General features: G+C 39.5%; 1 protein-coding gene across 1 annotated transcript; it reads left to right on the plus strand.

The window, feature by feature from the left end:
• Window positions 1-14,278: 14,278 nt before the first annotated feature.
• LOC138910046 (uncharacterized) lies at window positions 14,279-15,941 on the plus strand. The gene is made up of 4 exons (XM_070201266.1): window positions 14,279-14,437; window positions 14,534-14,592; window positions 14,789-15,296; window positions 15,540-15,941. Exons 1-4 carry the CDS (start codon window positions 14,279-14,281, stop codon window positions 15,939-15,941), a joined length of 1,128 nt encoding a protein of 375 aa, XP_070057367.1.
• Window positions 15,942-20,266: the final 4,325 nt, after the last annotated feature.

The raw sequence follows: 20,266 nt of genomic DNA on the forward strand, positions 1-20,266 counted from the left end.
TCCGTTAGTTATCCCTTATAATTTTAAACCGATCTAAGTAAAATCAAAATACAGAAGAAATCTTCTTTCTGCAGGCTACAAACTCACAAAATAGAAAAAAAAATCACGCAGTAAATATGTTGTAAAGAGGAAGAAACAAAGAGTTTATAACAAACCCACCTATTGATTGGCTTATACAATGTGCTCCAATGAAATGAGATAGAGCCAAACCCTTGTTTTAAAGAAGACACTCCCAACCCCGACTTCCGCACCTGCGGCCCAACTACCGCTTTTGCGGTCTTCCACCAAACCCCTCAACTCCGCATCTGCAGCCACCATCCGCTTCTGCGCCTCTACTTTCGCGGCTCCACGTGCGCAGGTGCGGTCCCGCTTCTGCGAAACTCGTCCGCATCTGCGATCCCAGCCATCTCCAGCCTAAGCTGCTTCTACGACCCTCGTGGCCACTTATGTGCCTCCGCACTTGCGGCCTTCACCTCGCAGGTGTAGTTACACAAGAAGACAGCAGACTCAGCATCTCCATAAGGCCAAATTCAATCTGTTAACCATCTGAAATCGACCCGACGCACCCCGAGACCCTGTCCAATTATACAAACTAGTTCCAAAACACATTACGAACTAAGTCAAGCCTTTAAATCACATCAAACAACATCGAAATCATGAATCACAACCCAATTCAAGCTTAATGAACTTTAGAACTTCAAACTTCCTCATTTGATGCCGAAACTTATAAAATCACGTCCCGATTGCCCTCATATTTTGCACACAAGTAACATTTGACATTACGGACCTACTCCAACTTCCGGAATCAAAATTCGACCTCGTTATCAAAAAGTCCACTCTATCTCAAGCTCTCCAAAATCCTTCAAATTCCTAACTTTCGCTAAATGACCTCGAAATGACCTACGGACCTCCAAATCCACTTTCTGACGCGCTCCCAGTACCAGAATAACCATACAGAGCTATCCCCAGACTCAGAATCCCAAACGGGCATCGATAACATTAAAATGCACTCCAACCCAAATTTACGAAATCCTTCCAAAATGCCAACTTCCATAGTAGGCACCGAAACGCTCCCGGGTCATCCAAAACCCGATCCGGACATACGCCCAAGTCCAAAATCATCATAAGAACCTGTTGGAACCTTCTAATCCAGATTCCGAAGTCGTTTACTCAAAAATCAAACCTTAGTCAATCCTTCCAACTTAAGGCTTCCAAAATTATAATTTTCTTTCCAAATCAACTCTGAACTTTCCGAAATTCAATTCCGACCACGTGCAAAAGTCATAATACCTGAAGTGAAGCTACACAAGGCCTCAAATTGCCGAATGATGTGCTGGAGCTCAAAATGACCGGTCGGGTTGTTACATAAGGTCTTGGTATGTGTGTTGAAACATTTGTGAACGGTTGGATAGTCTTTGGTTGGATGGAAAGTTTTGTTTCCCATTAGGAACTTGCCATCGAGCCAAATATTATCTAACCATCCCATAGTGGTTTATGATCTCAATGCTTTTTTTTTAAAGGTCTTAACTTTGCCGATGACACTTCTGTCGTAGTGTGCTTTCCGTCACCGCCACATTAAAAACCTTGCTAGAAAAACCCGATTGGGACAAAAACTAGTTGAGGGGAAAAATTGTGCAGCACATACTTTCAGTATTGATAGGATCCATTAGCAGCAATACCTTTTGAGGTGAGTCACGTTCAATTGTTGGGAAATTTGACTCTATCACGATTTTCCAGCTCGTATGATCCATTTGCGGTGACAGTTGAAACCCGCTAGGGACCTTCCCAAGTAAGACCTAGCTTCCCAGCATTGATTTCCCGAGTGTTCTGAGTTACTTTCCTCAAAACCAAGTCCCCAACTTTAAAGTAGCGGAGGTTGGCCCTCCGATTATAAGATCTTTCCATTCTTAGCTTCTAAGCCACCATCATCACGTGTGCCAAGTCCCTGCGTTAGTCGAGCAGCTCCAGCTTCACCAGCAATACCTCATTATTTGCTTCTTTATTTGTTCGGGAGAACCGTAAGGTTGGTTCTCCTACTTTTATCGGGATCAGAGCTTTTGTGTTGTACGAGAAAGAAATGTGTCTCTCCCGTGCTTGATTTTGCCGTTGTCCGATACGCCCGTAGCACGCCCAGTAACTCTTCGAGTCACTTACCTTTAGCCACTTCAAACCCTTTTTGGAGGCTTTGGATAATCACCTCATTGTTCGACTATGCCTTCCCATTTGCGCTCGGATGGTATGGCCAGGATGTAATCCTTTTGATTTTCAGGTGGAGCCTATGAATTGTGGTCCATTATCGCAATAAGTTTCTTTCGGTATTCCAAATAGGCAGATTTTGTGTTCCCACAGGAAGTCGATCACTTCGCGCGCACCAATTATTTGGTAAGGACCTGCTTCAACCCATTTAGTGAAGTAATAGCTTAAAATTAAAAGGAATCTTACTTTTCCGAGACTCAGTGGTAGCGGACCAACTATATCCATCCCCTATTTCTTGAATGTCCACAAGGACAGTACCCAATGCAAGAGTTCCGCTGGTTGGTGCACCAACTGTGCATGGCGATAGCACTTGTGGCATTTCTGAATGAACGCTTTTGCATCTTGCTCCATCCTTGGCTAGTAGTATCTAGCCCTAACAAGCTTTAACACTAATGAATCTGCACTGAAATGGTTCTCACAAATTCCTTTATGAACCTCTCTCATCACGTAGTCTGCCTCCGAGGCTCCTAAACACCGGGACAATTAGCCTTGGTACGATATCGTATATAATTGTTCACCCATGAGGATGTATCTAGCCGCTTTGGTGCATAGTGACCAGGACTACTTTCGGTCATCGGGAAACTTGCCTTGCCTAAGATACTCGATGACTCATTCCTTCAGTCCCAGACTAGGTTGGTTGTATTTACTTCACAATAATCATCCACATACAGTACCAAATGCATAAGTGGAACGACAGTGCCGGAATCGGATCTTGTCATCTACATAGACGACCCCAAATTAGCCAATGCATCTGCTTTAACATTCTCTTCTCTCGGAATGTGTGTGATTGACCATTACTTTAATCGTGAAAGCAATGCATGGACTTTATTCACATACTGTTGCATGCAGTCCTCCTTTATGTTGAAAATCTTGTATATTTGGTTTACTCCCAACTGGGAATCTTATTTGATCTCTATGACCTCGTATCCAAGTCACCGAGCCAGTTCGAGTCCTGCAACCCAAATCCTCATACTCAACTTCATTGTTAGTTAACAAAACAGTATTAATTGCATGCGTTAGGGTTTCCCCCGAGGGCATGATTAGTACAACCCTGAGCCCAGACTCTTTCACATTGGAAGCTCCATCCGTGAAAAAGGTCCAAACTCCTCTTGTCATTTTCGACACCAGTACTGCTTCTTTAGCAGCTAGGGACAATAACCCAGGACTGAAATCGGCCAAAAGATATGATTTGATTATAGTCCTAGGCTCGTATTCAATATCAAACTCACTAATTTTGACTTCCCATTTGTCCAACTAGCCAAACAACTCAGGCTTGTGAAGAACATTCCGCAAGGGGAAGGTTTTCACAACGACTATCGGGTGGTACTAAAAATAAGGCCTAAGCTTTCGAGAGGTGACTACGAGAGCTAAGGCCAGCTTTTTGAGGTGCGGAAAACTAGTCTCTGCTCCTGACAAAATTTTAACATAATAGACAAGCAATTGCGTACCTTCATCCACCCGGACTAGGACGACACTTACCGCTACCTCTGTACCTCTTTTATGCTTGTCAGCTAATCCGAGATGTCCTCGATGGCTTTGATATTATAGGAATTTAAATTGATCCCCCATTTGTGAAACCAAGAAACCCAAGAACTTGCCATAGCCAGCCCTGAACGCACATCTTTCCGGGTTGAGCTTCATGTTATGCTTCCTCAAGTTATCAAAGATTTCTTGGAGGTGCTTTAAATGACCACCTGCATTCACATACTTGACCAACTTGTCATCTATGTACACTTACATTATTTTTCCGATTTTCTTTTCGAACATCTTGTTCACGAGCCTCTGATAAGTGGGAACAAGTCTTTAGGGTTCATCTTTTGCCAAAGTTCATTATGAACGAAGTTTTTTCCTAATCCTCCAGGTTCATCTTGATTTTATTGTACCCAGAATAGGCATCGAGGTAACTCATAAACTCGTGCCCGGCAGTTGCATCAATCATTTGATCAATGTTTGGCAATGTGAACGACTCTTTAGGGAATACCTTATTCAAGTATTTATAATCTACGCACATTCAAAACTTGTTATTCCTTTTCATAAACACAACTACATTAGCTAACCACTCGAGATAATTTACCTTCCGGATCGAACCAGTGTAAACTAGTAGAGTTACTTCTTCTTTAACAAACATGTTTCATACCTCGGCTATTGGGCATTTCTTTTGACTTATCGGAGGGAAGCTAGGGTCTAGGCTTAGCTTGTGTCGGCTACCTCTAGTGGGATACCTTTCATATCCGAGTGCGACCATGCAAACCAATTAACATTAGCTTTAAGTAAATTAATAAATCCTGACCTGAGTTCGGGATTGAGTCACGTTCCGAAGTGAAACTTCCTCTCCAAGAATTCTTCAAACAAAGACACTTTCTCTAGTTCTTCTACTATTAATTTTGTTGCGTCTATCTCTTCCGGTACCTGAAAATATCTCGGTACTTGGTGGGATTCCGACGACTCCTAACCCTTATCGTCTTCACTTCGCACGGGAGCAGGCCTGGGTTTCTGTGATAGCTATAACTGGGCTCCTTCCCTTTACTATTGGAAATCGACATTGTGTTCGTTTATCTTGTTACTGGTTGATCTCCTCTTATCTTTTTGATTCCCTCTAGGATCGGGAATTTTAGCAGTTGGTGATATGTTAATGGTACGGCCTTCATCTCATGTAGCCATGGCCAACCGAGAATTATATTGTAGTCCATGTTTCCGTCCACCACTTTAAATAAGGTGGTCTTTGTTACCCCTTCAGCATTTGTGGGCAGCAGGATCTCTCCTCGGATTGAACCCGACGAGGAGCTTTGTTTTGGGAATGATACTTGCGGTTAATTTGGCTTGTTCCAGTACTCTCCGTTGAATGATGTTGGTTGAGCTTCCTGGGTTAACCACAACATGCTTAATCTCGAAATCTATAACATTAATAGATATTACCAAGGCGTCATTTTGCGGCAGAAGAAGTCCATCGACGTCCTCCTCCGTGAAGGCGATATCGTCTTCGGTGACTTCCCGGAGTCTCTTGATGTGGGTCACCGATACCTTTGTCTTCTTTTCTGCTGAGAAGCTTATGCCGTTGATTTCATACCCTCTGAAATTCATGTTGATAGTCAACCGAGGAGGGTCTTCTCCTATCTCTCGAGGGTTCTGTAGTGTCCTAGTTACGACCATAATTGTTCTTGGCTCGGTGGCTCAAGAACTCCCTGAGATGGCTATTTTTCAGCAACGTTGATAACCTTCTCACGTAGATGCTGATAGTCCCCAGTTACGTGTCTGTGAGTCCCGCAATATTCACAGCACAAGTTATGATCGCACTGGCTAGGATCAGATCTGATTGTCTTCGAGAATCATGTTTCATTGATATTCCTCATCGCCGATACCAACTCCACTACGCTGATGTTGAAATTGTTATTTCACAACCTGGGGTATGTGGAATCCCGGGTCCCCGGTACATCTTTTTCTTGCAACGATATATTGTTTCGGCCACTGTTAGTACTTCTTTCGGGAGCAAACCTATCCGAGGATCGCAACCCTTTACTGCTACATCCCTCGGCTCTCTCATAAGGCAAGAAGAGGCCTTTAAAAGATTGTCGATTTGCATCAAAATCATCCTTGAACTTATCCCGGTTCTTGTCTAAGTCCCTCCCCTTGGTTGATGTTGGGAACCCGAGCTGATCATCTTTATCCTTATTTTCGACAGCGGTTATGGACATCCGACCATATGGTTGCTTGGAATTTGACAAGACTTTCCTTTAACTATCCGGAGGCATCGGAGGTTCTCAGGTTAAAACCCTTTGTGAATACCTCCACTGCCCATTTGTCCGGTACGGCTGGTACAAGCATCCTCTCTTTCTGGAATCTAACCACGAACTCCCGCAGGAATTCGGACTCGCCCAGTGCGATCCCAATAATGTCCGCCTTCCATGCTTAGACCTTTCTGGCCCCGACATGGGCCGTAATGAATGCATCTACAAGTATTTCAAAGAAGTCAATTAAATGTTCGAGTAAAAGCGAATACCATGTCAAGGCTCCCTTCGTGAGGGTTTCTTCAAACTTTTTTAGTAGAACCGATTCGATCTCATGTTGAGCAAAAACGTTCTCTTTCACAACTGTTGTATAAGTTGTGATGTGCTACCGAGGGTCCAAAGTCCCATCGTATTTTGGTATGTCCGGCATTTTAAATCTTCTGGGGATTAACTCCAGTGTTGCGCTCAGTTTGAATGGCAACAGATTATTTTTTTTTATTTTGGGACCTTCGAAATTAGTGGTGCGCCCGGAATTTGATCCATCTGGTTGTGAAACTCCTTTGCGATCTCATCTATCTGCTCGTCATCTCCCTCATGAATCTCATGAATTTGGTTTTTTTGGGATCATTACCGTTATCGTTACAGGATCTGCTACAGGTCTCGTTGGCACCGTCAAAGCCGACCTCACCCCTCGGGGTATTGTTACTAATCCTTTGAGCCGTCGTATTTACAGGAACTCTGGGGGGAACCGGGCCTCTTTAGTTTGCATTGTTGGAAGCGTCTGACAACAATTGCTTCCATTCCGTCATGACCTGGTCCTGCCTTGTGAGGTGGCCCGTGATGGCCTTCTGTTGCTCTCTCGAGATTCTTACTGTTTCCACAACGTGTTCGTCTTCTGTGTCATCGAGAGTTGGCTCCCGTATATGTCATGGGTACAGTCCTCCACGGACTGAGGTTGTCTTATCCCTCTCATTGCGAGTGTCACTTATTAAATCCTCATGTTGAGGTAGATTTTCATGTCCCTCACTGTTGTGTGCGATGTTGACATCGTTAGCTGCCATTTTTGATATTTTTCTAAGAAACAAAGAATCAAACAAGTTAGTAATAGATGCAAGGATTAACTGAATTATGCAACTATCTAAGCCCCGCGGTGGGTGCCAAATTGTTACCCATAAAACAGTATAATTGAATTCGTTACGTGGTTATAGACAAGCGAACTGATTTGATCCAAAAATGATAAATAAGCTAGATTAAAAATAAGACTTAGAGGTTAAAATCAGAGGAAATGACAAGCCTGGCTCCGCGAAGAGTGCCTCCGGGGACAGAAATAAGAATAATATAAAGAGCAAGCAAAGTTATGTTATTTTGCTTGAGAATAGAATGTAGCATAAGATTTGCCAAGAATTTCGTGGTTACAATGGATGTTGAGTCTACTATCTATAGCTATACCTAGGAAAACAAGATCCAAGGATCAAGCCTCTCATAAATAACAATAAATGGGCCATTAATGAATACGTAACGCCAAGCTATAAATGCAAATATTCTCTGCAACGACTACCTATTTAATGCCAGAGAATATTCTTTATTGAATGTTATCCGATGTCAAGCATTCGACCTGCTCACGTTGATCATGCTCCCTCATGGGTCTATCCGATGTCAATTGCAACTTTTTTCACCCGGTACTAGTTATTACACGATATGTTTTCTACATGTCTTCGGTTCCACGTGTCATGCTATCATCCAATCATTTAATGTAAAACAATTTTATCCCATACAATAATAGAGTCTTATAATGAAGTATAACAAGCAAACATAAATCAAACAGTCACCCCATATGATTTATTATATTTGGCCAAAATAAAGAGAATGAGACGATGAAGATATAACGAAAAAGGGGATCTGTTTCCAGCCAAATCAAACAGCTCCGGCCAAATCTGAAAATATTCGGCCAGATCTGGTACCTTCCCGATGGCAGCGTGTGGGAGAAGAAGAGGGATAGTGAGGGGGATAGAAATGAGTGCGACGGGAATGGTAACGGCTGGTTGTGGCCGTCCGGTGGTGCGAAGGAAGCAACTGATAAGATAAGCTAAGGGGATGAGGGCTGGCGAATTTCCTTCTAACAAAAATGAGTGGGAGGGAGTTTTTTTAGGGTTAGAGTCTAAAAAATCTGAATTTTTGTTGTATGTGTGTGAAGTGTGTGTAGTCAAATTATACAAGACCCCTCTTATATATATATATATATATATATATAACCAAATCACCCCTATTACCCAATGTATAAAGAATGTCATCATTACTTTTCGATTTGTCCCATGGTTATTCGCCAATGGATAAAATATATGTTTAGTCACGGTAAATGTCATGTCACATTAAGTGTCTAGTCATATCAAATGTGTCGTCATATTGGGCGTTGACGGGACATTGAATATGATTGGAGTGGATGCGTATTTATTAAAATACATTTTACCGACTTTCATGTAATTAACAGATTATACTATAAATTAAAATATAATTATTTAATTAGAAAATATGCTTTGTAGTACTTATTTTAAAATGTCAACTATTACAATAGTGTTGTAGTAATTATTATTTTCATTTTTAAAAGACAGGCGTTGCTCCAGCTCCCCGAGAACATGACCATTGATAGGGAGGTGTGGAGTTATAGAACAAAAGGAAGAGGGTTATGATAGGTCACCTAGCATTGTCCTTATCTATAACAGTAGCTTAATACACGAGTTAGCATTATTTATATATTTTTGTATTCCTGGGTTTATGTGATTACTTGTCGTAGCTTTTGTTTTGGCCTTCTGATTACAATATTCAGTTTTAGTTTCGTATCTTTATACTTTTGCTTCGGTTTTATAATTGGTGTGAGTACTGATGCCCTTCCTTTTATCTTTCCTAAGCCGATGATCTTTTGTAAATAACCTCTTTGCCCTCTCGAAGGTAGGTATACGGTCTGCGTACACACTACCCTCCCCAGACTTCACTTGTGGGATTACACTGGATCTGTTATTGTTGTTGTTTTATTTTAGAAAGATAACAAATTGATAGAATCCCAACATTTGTAGAATAAGATAAAATTCAAAAAAATATACAAAAGTGCTAGTATTTAATTAATTGCAATAATGTAATAAAAATTTATTTATTTTGCAAACTAGAAATAATTATCAATAAATTACCTTAAAGTTAAAAATGTGCAAAAATGCTATATTTCACTATTTAATGACTAGTAAGCCTGCATAAGTTATTTTAAATACGGAGGGTTATAATTGACTGTCAACAACATGTACATGAGCTTCTAGAGTTTACTACATACATTGTTTTGAAAGAAAATAAAACATTGTCCGAAGAGTTGAAACAATACAATGGAAATAAGAAGATGACTAAAGGCCTGCGAACGGAATGCAGCTCTACCTTGAATTACCTACCTGGTATCTTCTAAGCACTTCTCGGGACTCCGCTGGTATCGATATCCGGATTTGCACAAGAAGTAAAAAAGTTTAGTATGAGTACAACCGACCCAATATAACAAGTAAAGTGCCAAGTATAAAGATGGGATAACAACAAGTAAAGGGATAACAAGTACCTAAGTAAAGGGACTTGAAGCGGAAACATAAAATACTGTGACAACAACTCCGAAAAATCTTTCAGAAGAAAGTAGCAAAGCCATAAAGCCAAGTCCACATTTCAAAGTCAAAGTTAAGAGCAATGAAATCAACAAAATGGCATGGCATCACCCTTCGTGCTTTTACTCTCACGCTCACACCATAATGTAAAGACAATTGCATGGCATCACCCTTCGTGATTTTTCTCTCATTCTCACATAATAATATAAAAATGAGCAGAACGGCATCACCCTTCATACTTTACTCTCACCCACACAATACAAAATAATAACAAGCACGAAAATAGCCTTTGTGCAGATCCTCATGTTCACTCAAGCAATAATATCAATATATAGATAAGGCACAGAAACATCCTTCATGCACAATCACTCTCCCTCTGAAGCACGGCGACATCCTTCATACATTTCACTCATCATCACAAAGAAAACACATACAACACATTTCCTAGCAAGACGGGTAGCAAAGTCAACGTCAACAATAATATTTGAACACAACTCGTTAAATGAAAATCTTCCGACAAACAACACCAACAACCAATCAACAACTCAACGATCTCAACACCAATATATCAATAATCTCAACATAGAAAATAACATGAATACAAGAAATTAAAAGAATTAAACAATCAATCCAAAGAGTGGAAGACATAATACACAAATAACATGGCACAAATAAGGCTAATTCTACTCGCATGCTTATTCCATGGCCAACGCATATACACCTGACACCTTGAATATACTCCATGCCCAACACATCGTTGACATATAAATTAGACTGGATTCTACCCTATTTCCCTTAAATAAAGATTAACCAAGACACTTACCTCTTTCCAGAATACTATCAACAATCCATCACGGTTTTTCTTTTTGAACAAGCCTTCAAACAAACAGAATCTAGTCAAATATTATTCAAAAAAGTCAAAAAAGCTTTAGTAACTACCCTCGAATGAAAAAGGTTCCATATTTAACGTAATTAAAAAAGTCAACAAAAAGTCATCCTGGACCCACGTGGTCGAAATCCAAAATTAAGACCAAATCTCGATCACCCATTCACCTGCGAGCCCAGATTTGTGATTTGTTTAAATCTGACCTCAATTTGAGGTCTAAATCTCAATTTTACTAAATCCTTATATTCTACCCAAAACCTTCAATTTCTGCTATGAAATTCTAAGATTTGATGATGAAATTTACGAAAAAGTAATTAAAATTGATTGAAAACAAGTTAAAGATACTAACCTATGAATTTGGGAATAAATTGTTATCTAAGAGTGGCCACTTTGGGGTGTAGGGTTCAAACATGGTGTAAAGTGAGCTAAGTCCCGAAATTCTAATATTTTACCCAGCTGTAGATGTCAACACTTGCTCGCAATTGCGAACTCTTGCTCACAATTGCGACATTCTCAAAAACGAACCATTATTTGCAATAGCAAACAACTTCTGAGCCCTTCAATTGTCGCAATTGCGACCCACCTATCGCAAAAGAGATCCTTTCTTCGCATTTGCGAAGCTCTCTAGTCAATCATCCCAGTCACAAATGTGACACTTCGAATCCAAATGGGAAGCCGGTTTGCTCGCAAATGCGACCACTGCTTCTCAACTGCGAAGCATGCCTGCTCCTGCCCTATATCGCAAACGCGAGCTTGACTTCGCAAAAGCGAAGATCGCATTTGTGAACATGTCTTTGCAAATTCAAGTCCTACATACCAACCATCACCTGATGTTCTTTTAAGCCAAAACATCAGTTGGCAAAGCATCTAAAATCACTCGAGCCTCTAGGGCTCCAATCTGGACATCCACATAAGTCTAATAACATCATACAAATTCTCTTGCAAGCTCAAATCATAAAACTAACATAAAAAATCAAGAATCGAGCATTAAAACTCAAGATTTTTCAAGGTTATACAAACTAAAAATATGCTCTCTTCTCTCTCATGAAAAAACCCTAAACTTGACACCTAAACCTAGTTTTTATGGCTTCTCCGGCCACTGGCCAGCCTCCTTCTGAGGCTGGTCAGTCATCTTCTCCCTCTCCACAGCCCCAAACAATAGCTACAAACCCTAATCCAGTCCAAACCTATGCATATATTTTACAACCTACTTCATTAAATGCGTCCATGCAGTTGCAACCCAGCGTAGCCCTAAAACCTATTGAATACCTTCATGGTGAGCCCACTGTACGTTGGAAGAAGTAGGAAGTTCGTCAATCCATCGCACAACAAGGATTGAACATGGTAGTATTGGGAAAATTCTCGTATGGTAAGCCCGGGATTCAAGACTTACGTAAAACTATTCCAATTCAATGTGAACTTAAAGGGCAATGCTCAGTTAGATTGATAGAAGATAGTCATGTGTTAATTAAAATTTCATTAATGGAGGATTATATTCATCTTTTATCTAAGCCTGCTTTTTATTTGAAAATACAAAATGAGATGTGGCAGATGCGTTGTACTAAGTGGAATCCACGGTGGAAACCTACTAAGGAAAATCTTGTCGCCATTGCTTGGATTTCCTTTCAAGATTTACCACCTAACTTCTTCGGCAAGGAGTTTGTGTTCTCTCTAGCTAGGACAGTAGGAAGGCCACTTTATGTGGACTTGGCTACTCAAAATGGAACTCGACCAAGTTGTGCTAAAGTGAAGGTTGAGGTAAATTTGTTGTCAAATTTTCCACAAAGGATCAAAATTGTAGAGGAGGAGGATGAGTTTGGACCCGAGAAGTTTAAATGGATGAAAATTAGGTATGATTATATGCCTAAGTATTATAAGTCATGCAAGAAACAAGGTCGCAAATAAGATGAATGCTAGGTTATTAATCCAGAGTTGAGGCAGTTTGAGGATCAAGGCAATGATAAGAAGAATGAGCAAGAAGTAATTGGCACAGCTGCTGCTTCTACAAAGGTATTAACTAGTGGTAAAGTTGTAGGGAAACTTATAGCTTATTCAGCCAGGCAGGAGTGGATGCAAGCAAGGAAAAATAAATACCAACGTGATGAGGGGGGTTATATCGTTGACAACACAAAGGAGAAGGAACCTAACAATGGAAAGGAAAAGGCTAAGGTTGACGCAGTAACTACAAAGAACAAATTTAATGCATTGGAGGTTGAGGAAATTGCTCCACCAACGTTGAGGATCACTGATGGCAAAGGAGATAATAGCAACAATGAACAACACATGAAGCAACAAGGAGATAAATATAAGAAGGATCTAGAGAAGGAGCAGGTGAATAACAAGGAAAATTCTAGTTCTAATCCTAAAGGGACTGGGAATATTTCAGCGGCTAAGGGAGGAAATCTTAATCCAAATGATTCAAGGATTAGGGTTGAGGACCATGGTAAGGACAATCAGGAGGGTACCCTAAGCCCTAAACCTACTGGGACTGTGATTGAGATGGCAGCTAGGCGTGTCAAGAAGGAAGCAGTTGAGGAAGCTAATAAGGAAAATAATGTGAAGCCTAGTCAAACAGGGACTCAATCACCAGGTGTGAAAGGTAATCAAGAATTAGCTAAGGCTAGTTCTCCTACTATTGAGGCAGGGATTGATGAGGGGGTGAACAAAGAGTATACAATTGAGAGGGTGCATAGAAGGTTTTGAACTAGCAAGGAGGAATTAAGGGAGCTCAATGTGATAATCAATCAATTATGCCATGAGGTACCTTCACAAACCTATAAGAATTCGGGACAATTGGAGGAGCATAATGAAGTAAATTCTGGAAAAAATTTATGGAGTGATGAAGCTGATGAAATGGAAGCTTAGATAAGGTCAACAAATGCAACAGGAGACATAGAGGATAAAGGAAATAATCATACACAAAACACAGGTAGTTTGGCTCTAACTATAGTAAACCCTAGAAATTCAAAAACTAGGGTTGATAATCAATCGAGTTCTAAGGTTAAGGAAGCAGTTTCGCCAGCTAGAGATGATAGAGGGACATCAAAAGAAGCAGGAAATCATGGGGGATCCGCTACTGCACCATTAGCCAAGAAACAGGCCTATGGAACAATAAACCCTAGAAATTCTGGGAGATTTGGGCCACTGTTGATGGGGTTCCAGTGTATGATTTAAGGAGGGACCAAGTTGGAGATGTTAATATGGAGGTATTGAAGGATACAGTGGGGTCAGACCATCAAACAATCGATGAGAAGGGGGGTGATCTCAATGGAACAGTATTTTCTGAAAATTTTGCTACAGTGAACCCTAGTTTGGGTTCTATCTATGATCTTCAATTCAAAGTGATGCAGGAGAATCTATGCTGATATATTGAAGGAGTCCACAAGAAAGGCACATGATCAGATTGAGCAAGCCATAGCACCCAGTGACTCAGATGCAATTGAGACAGTGCCTATGGCATGTGCTTCTGAAACTGGATCACCAATGCATATACAAATCAATGTACCTTTGAAGTCTCAAAATTAGATATTACATGATATAATCACTCACAAAGAGTTGCCTGTGGACATTCAGAATACTTTGATGGATCAACAACAACAATATGAAGATGAAGCTGATGATGAATCCATTGCTGGGAACTTTAAAGCTGAAGCAAGAGAAGGGGATTTATCACCTAGAGTCTTAGGTAAAAGTGGAAAGAAAGGAAAAAAGCAAATACAAGCCAAGGAGCCACAACCACCTACTAGAATTTTGCCCAAGAAGGCAGCCTTAACAACAAGATAATGATTAAAACTCTAATATGGAATATAAGGTCTGTTAAGACTCAGCAGGGCTCCATAAATATGCAAAGGGAACATGGCTTTTTCATTGTTGCACTGATGGAGCCATTTCAAAAGACAATATATATTCATAGGTGTAGAAGGAGGCTAGGAATAGAAGCTGTAATTTAAATATGTGAATAGGAAGATATGGTTATTTTTTTATGCTGTGGTGGAATGGGATTTGTTGATGAATACTGAACAACAACTGACTATCAGGATATAGGAAAGCATATTATGCTGACTTTTGTGTATGCAAAATGTTCATCATTGGAAAGGTAAGAGTTATGGGACAATATATATTATCTAGCTAGTCATATAAAATTGCCTTGGTTGGTTTGGGGGTGGGGATTTCAATGTGATTCTTGATGAGGAAGAGAAGATATGAGGACTACCTGTGTATCCTCCAGAATATGAAGATTTTACTTTTTGTATAAATTCTTGTGAACTATTTGATCTTGGGTATAAGGGCAGTCCTTTCACTTGGTGGAATGGAAGGCCTAATGAAGAATGCATCTTTAAAAGGTTAAATAGAATACTTGTGAACTTGCCTTTCCAAAACCTATTCCCTGATATAGAGGTGGAGCATCTCATTAGAACTGGCTTAGATCATGCTCCACTCTTGATGAATTATGGAGAAGAGGCAATGAAATTTGTAAAACCATTCATGTTCTTGAATTTCTGGACAAAACATGAAACCTTTATGGAGGTGGTTAGGCAGAATTGGATGGCTGATTTCATTAAAAATCTATTATTGATGTTCAAGCAAAAGTTGAAGAGGGTTAAGATTGCTATTTCTAAATGGAGTAAACTCACTTATGGTGATATATTCAAGCAGTTCGCTATTAGAGAAGATGTGGTTAGAATTAAAGAGATGTTGTTTGAAGAAGAACCAATAGTGGAGAACACAATAGTCCTTCAACAAGCACAAGCTGAATTGAAAAAATACTTGAGCATTGAGGAGAAGTATTGGAAGCAAAAGGTTGGTATGAATTGATTTGCTGAAGGAGACAGAAACACAAGGTTCTTTCATAACCATGTGAATGGCAAGACACAGAAGTTACAACTCAAAAGAATTCAGAATGGAGATGGTGATTGTTTGGAATCTCAAGATCTCATGGCTAATGCTGCAATAGATTTCTTCCAAAAACAATTCACACAAGAAGGGGATTCTACAACTTTTGAGCTACTGAACAATGTGCCTAATATGGTAACTATAGAGTAGAATTTGGAGCTTTGCAAGTTTCCTGCCATTGATGAAGTTAAGAGTGCAGTATTTGCACTAAGTGGAGATAGTGCAAGTGGCCCTGGTGGTTTTACGGGATTGTTTTACCAGCATTGTTGGGATATTGTAGGGGAGGACATCTTCAGGTTGCCGATAGAGCTCTATGGAGGTGCATTTTTACCAAAGCCAGTAACACACACAAATCTAGTTCTCCTGCCCAAGAAACCTAAGGTTCAAACTTTCTCAGATCTAAGGCCTATAAGTCTTAGTAACTTCATTAATAAGGTGATCTCTAGTGTATTACATGATAGATTGGAGAAGATTCTTCCTTCTTTGATCTCTGCCAATCAGCCTGGCTTTGTGAAGGGGAGGAATATCATTGAAAATATATTGCTCGCATAAGAAATTATCACAGATATTAGACTAATGGGGAAGCCTGCTAATGTTGTAATTAAGTTAGACATGGCCAAGGCTTATGACAGGGTGTCATGGAAGTATCTACTTCATATATTAAGGAAGATGGGATTTGATAAGCACTTCATCAACATGATTTGGAATCTGTTGGCAAATAATTGGTATTCAGTACTTATAAATGGGCAAGCATCTGGATTCTTTCAGTGTACAAGAGGGGTGAAGCTGGGGGATCCTTTGTCTCTGGCCTTGTTTATTCTTTCTGCTGAGGTTCTGTCAAGATCATTGAACAAGAAGTGTAGAGGATTTGGTATGCCAAAATGGTCTGATACTTTGAATCATTTGGCATATCCTAATGATACAATCATATTTTCCTCTGCTGATCCATATTCATTGAGCAAAGTGGTTGAAGTCCTTACACTGTATGAGCAAACATCTGGACAGCTGATCAACAAGTCAAAAAGCTCATATTTCATGCATGCTAATGTGGCAGGAAAGTTGTTTCATAGTGTTGGTGCCATAACTGGATTTCAAAGAGGCAGCTTCCTTTTCACTTATCTAGGGTGTCTAATCTTTTATACAAGGAGGAGGAAAGATTATTACAATGAACTCATTAAAAAGGTAAAGGCAAAGTTACATTCTTGGAAAGGAAAATTACTATCCTTTGGAGGTAAAGCTACACTTATTACTAGTGTCGCAAAGCTTACCAACTTACATCCTTTCAGTGTTGGATCCTCCTGACAATGTGCTTGTACATTTGCACAAGATATTTGCTAGATTCTTTTGGAGTACTAAGGAAGAAGGTAGAAGCAGGCACTGGACCAAGTGGCTCAATTTATGTCTTTCAAAGGAAGAAAGAGGATTAGGGTTCAGATCTTTATTTGATGTATCCAAAGCCTTATTTGCAAAGTTGTGGTGGAGGTTTAAGACATCAAAATCCTTGTGGTCAAACTTTATGTGGAACAAATATTGCAAAAAGGAAATGCCAACTATGGTTCAATTTAGACAAGGATCATATTTGTGGAGGAAAATGCTAGAGGCTATAGAAGGGGTTGAACATAAAATTTTGTGGGAAATGAATAGGGCCTCTAAAAATATTTGGCATGAGAATTAGACTGTTCTTGGAGCATTATATCATGTACTACCACCATAGTTCAATATCAATGAAGAGTTCCAGGAGGTGGCAGAATTGAGAGATAAAGATGGATGGAATAAACAAATGTTGGAGGAGAATTTTCCAGAAGATATTGCTGATCATATAAGGCAAGATGTATATTTTGATAATACTGATGAACTCTGGGACACACCTAAATAGATTCCAACATCTTCAAGCAAGTTTACAGTAGGTAGTTATTGGCAAATATAGAGGCATAGGGCTCATCCAAATCTAGAATACAAGCTGCTATGGACAAAGGGGTTGCCATTTAAGATCTCTTTCATCCTATGGAAGCTTTGGCGAGGGAAGTTTTCAACAGATGATATATGGAGGAGAGCTAGACAATTATTTGTTTCTAAGTGTTGGTGTTGCTAACCACCACAAGAAGAAACTTTCCAACATATTTTCCTTATAAGTGATGTTGCTAGTAGGGTATGGAAAGTCTTCTTGCAAGCTGTAGGATTGGTGATTAATCTAGTACAAGTACATCAAACAACTAGAGCATGGTGGAGTGCAAAATATTGTGCTAAGCTCAAGCCTTTATTTCAAGCAGTTCTAGCCATTATTACGCGGGAAATTTGGAAGACGAGGAATTCAATGAAGCATGGAGGAGGTGCAGTATCATTTCATAGGGTTGTACATGAGGTGAACAAAACTCTACACTTTCTAGCTAGAATTAGATATCCTTGGTTGTCTAATATCCCCCTACTGTAGCCAAAAATGATCAGGTACTTTGAAGGCTACTAGCCTTATGTTGTTACCAAAAGAATTACCTGGCAGCTACCTTATGAGAGGTGGTATAAGTAGAACACTTTTGGTGCTTTTAGAGAGAATCCTGGGCCAAGTTCTTATGGTTTCTATGTGAGGAATGATACTGGAGATGTGGTATATTCAATGGCAGAAGAAATAGGGATCTCAACTAATATAGTAGCTGAGGCAAGGACAATAGTGGAAGGGCTCTTATACTGTGTTCAAAGGTAGCTTCATCCACTCATTATTGAGAAACATTCCTTGGTGATGAAGAAGATTATTGAAGGTGAATGGGAGATACCTTGGAACATTAGAAAGGAAGTGAAGAAGATTAAGGAGATAAAGGAGAATTATAATGTGATCTTTCAGCATGTCCTAAGGGAGGGCAACACAATAGCGAATTTTTTAGCTAACCTTATTTTCTCTTTTGCAGGTACCATTCAGTTTCACTCTTTCTCTGAAATGCCTAGTGTAGGAAGAAGACTAATCAATCTTGACAAATCACAAACACCTAATTTGATGGTTAGAGTGGCTAAAAGGAAAGCTCCTGACTGATGAGAAGACCTCAACTGAAATTGCTTGGCCTTGTGTTGTTTGATGTTGCTATATTCTGTAAAATGTTAGGGTGTTTCTCACTGATATTAGCATGTTTTCATGCTCATTCTGGGGACATTCTAATGTTATATGGATTAGTTAATGCAAGGCAGGTGGTGTTCTATCACATAAAATCACATGGCATAACACTGATCAATAGTAGGTTTGTGATTTGCATAGCTATATGCAGAATCATAACGTTGGATGCACCGTGCACTCCAATTTTGCATATTACTCTAAAGGATCAAAGCTGGGATCCAATGGTATCAAAAGGTATCTCATTACATATTATGATTTCTTGGTTCGGACTTTCACATGAAGCTGCTACTGCAATTTGTTTTGTGCATAAATGCTTGCACACATTACATAATGCAATACTGTTTCACAACTCATCACATCATATGTTGCTCCTTCTGTTATATTATGTATTGAGTTGTCATGTTCCAGTGGTATTAGTGTGTTCACACACTCATTCTGGAGATGATAATTCAGTATACATGTTATGCTTGTTTAGTGAGCAGATGAACTATCAGATGCTTTGGGCAAATTTAGCATATTGCCTTGATTTGAACTGGAAAACTATATGGAGTTTTTCATTCTGGAGCAACATTGATGGTTGGAAGATTTTGCTTACTTAAATTCAGTGGTGTAAATGTTTTGAATTCATGCTAACCTTGTCCATTTCCAATGGAATGCATACCCTGGCTCCTGGTGAGAGCTTGATAGGTGCTACTTGGTATTTGCCCCTGGTTATTGGATTCACATACACTAACTGGAGAATGAAGCATGCAGCTTATCATGTTGTAATAGCTAGTTCCTTAGATATTAGTTATTTCATCTTTCTAGTAGCTAGTAGTTTTGTGCAATTTGTATTTACCTTTGGACATCTAGTAAGCTTTGGACCCAATTTTGGGATTTTACACTAGGCAGCATGCCTAGTGGTATATTTTCTTAAAAACAAAACTCAAGATTTTTAAGGTTAAAACTCATTTTTGAAACTTTTTCCATATTGCGCTATAACGGCCTCGGGTCACCCGCAACCCCAATAAAACATGCGTACAAATCCAAAATCATCATACAAACCTAATAAAATCTTTAAAACACCAATATGAGGTCGTTTACCAAAACACATTGTTTGGGGTCGCCACATTTAATCATCACACAAAGAAATGAAAGGTTTCGGAACATAGAAAAGGAAGGTAGTACTCAAAATGACCTATCGCGCCATCATAATTGCGAAAAATGTTCGTAATTGCGATACCTGCAGTTGGGTAAAAGGTAAGGATTTAAGACTTAGCTTGTTTTATTTCATCTTCGTGACCTAGACTCCACATAGATGCAATTTTGGAATGCAATTTCTTCCCAAACTGATTGATTAGTAGCTTTAACTTGTTTTGATCAAATATTATTAATTTCATTGAATTTCATGCCTAAATCTAAGATTTCATATAGTAGAAATAGGGTTTTTGGGTAGGAGTTTAGGATTTTGTATTTTAGAGATTCAGACCTCGACTTGAGGTTGGATCTCAAAACAAATCACATATATGGACTCGGCGGCGAATGGGAAAATGGGAGTTGTCCTAATTGATGATTTCAACCATGTGGGCCAGGGTTGACTTTTTGTTGACATTTTCAAATGTATTAAAAATCAAACCTTTTTATATTTGAACATTAATTGGCTAGATTAGACTGGTTTAAAGGCTTGTGCTAAAGAAAAGGCGGTGTTAGAAGTTTGATTTGTACCGGAAAGAGGCATGTGTCTTGGTTAACTTTGATTTGATGGAATTATGATGTAGTTTTCTCTAATGCTATATGT

This window comes from Nicotiana tomentosiformis, chromosome 1 (assembly GCF_000390325.3).
Source record: "Nicotiana tomentosiformis chromosome 1, ASM39032v3, whole genome shotgun sequence".
NCBI classification, from domain to species: Eukaryota; Viridiplantae; Streptophyta; class Magnoliopsida; order Solanales; family Solanaceae; genus Nicotiana; species Nicotiana tomentosiformis.

Bases quoted from the DNA above. Each gene is read 5' to 3' on its own strand.
- LOC138910046 (XM_070201266.1), top strand. From the start codon at position 14,279: ATGATTAAAACTCTAATATGGAATATAAGGTCTGTTAAGACTCAGCAG. The intron at 14,438-14,533 runs GTAATTTAAATA...ACTGACTATCAG, and splicing joins GGAGGCTAGGAATAGAAGCT to GATATAGGAAAGCATATTAT. The intron at 14,593-14,788 runs GTAAGAGTTATG...GTATAAGGGCAG, and splicing joins AAATGTTCATCATTGGAAAG to TCCTTTCACTTGGTGGAATG.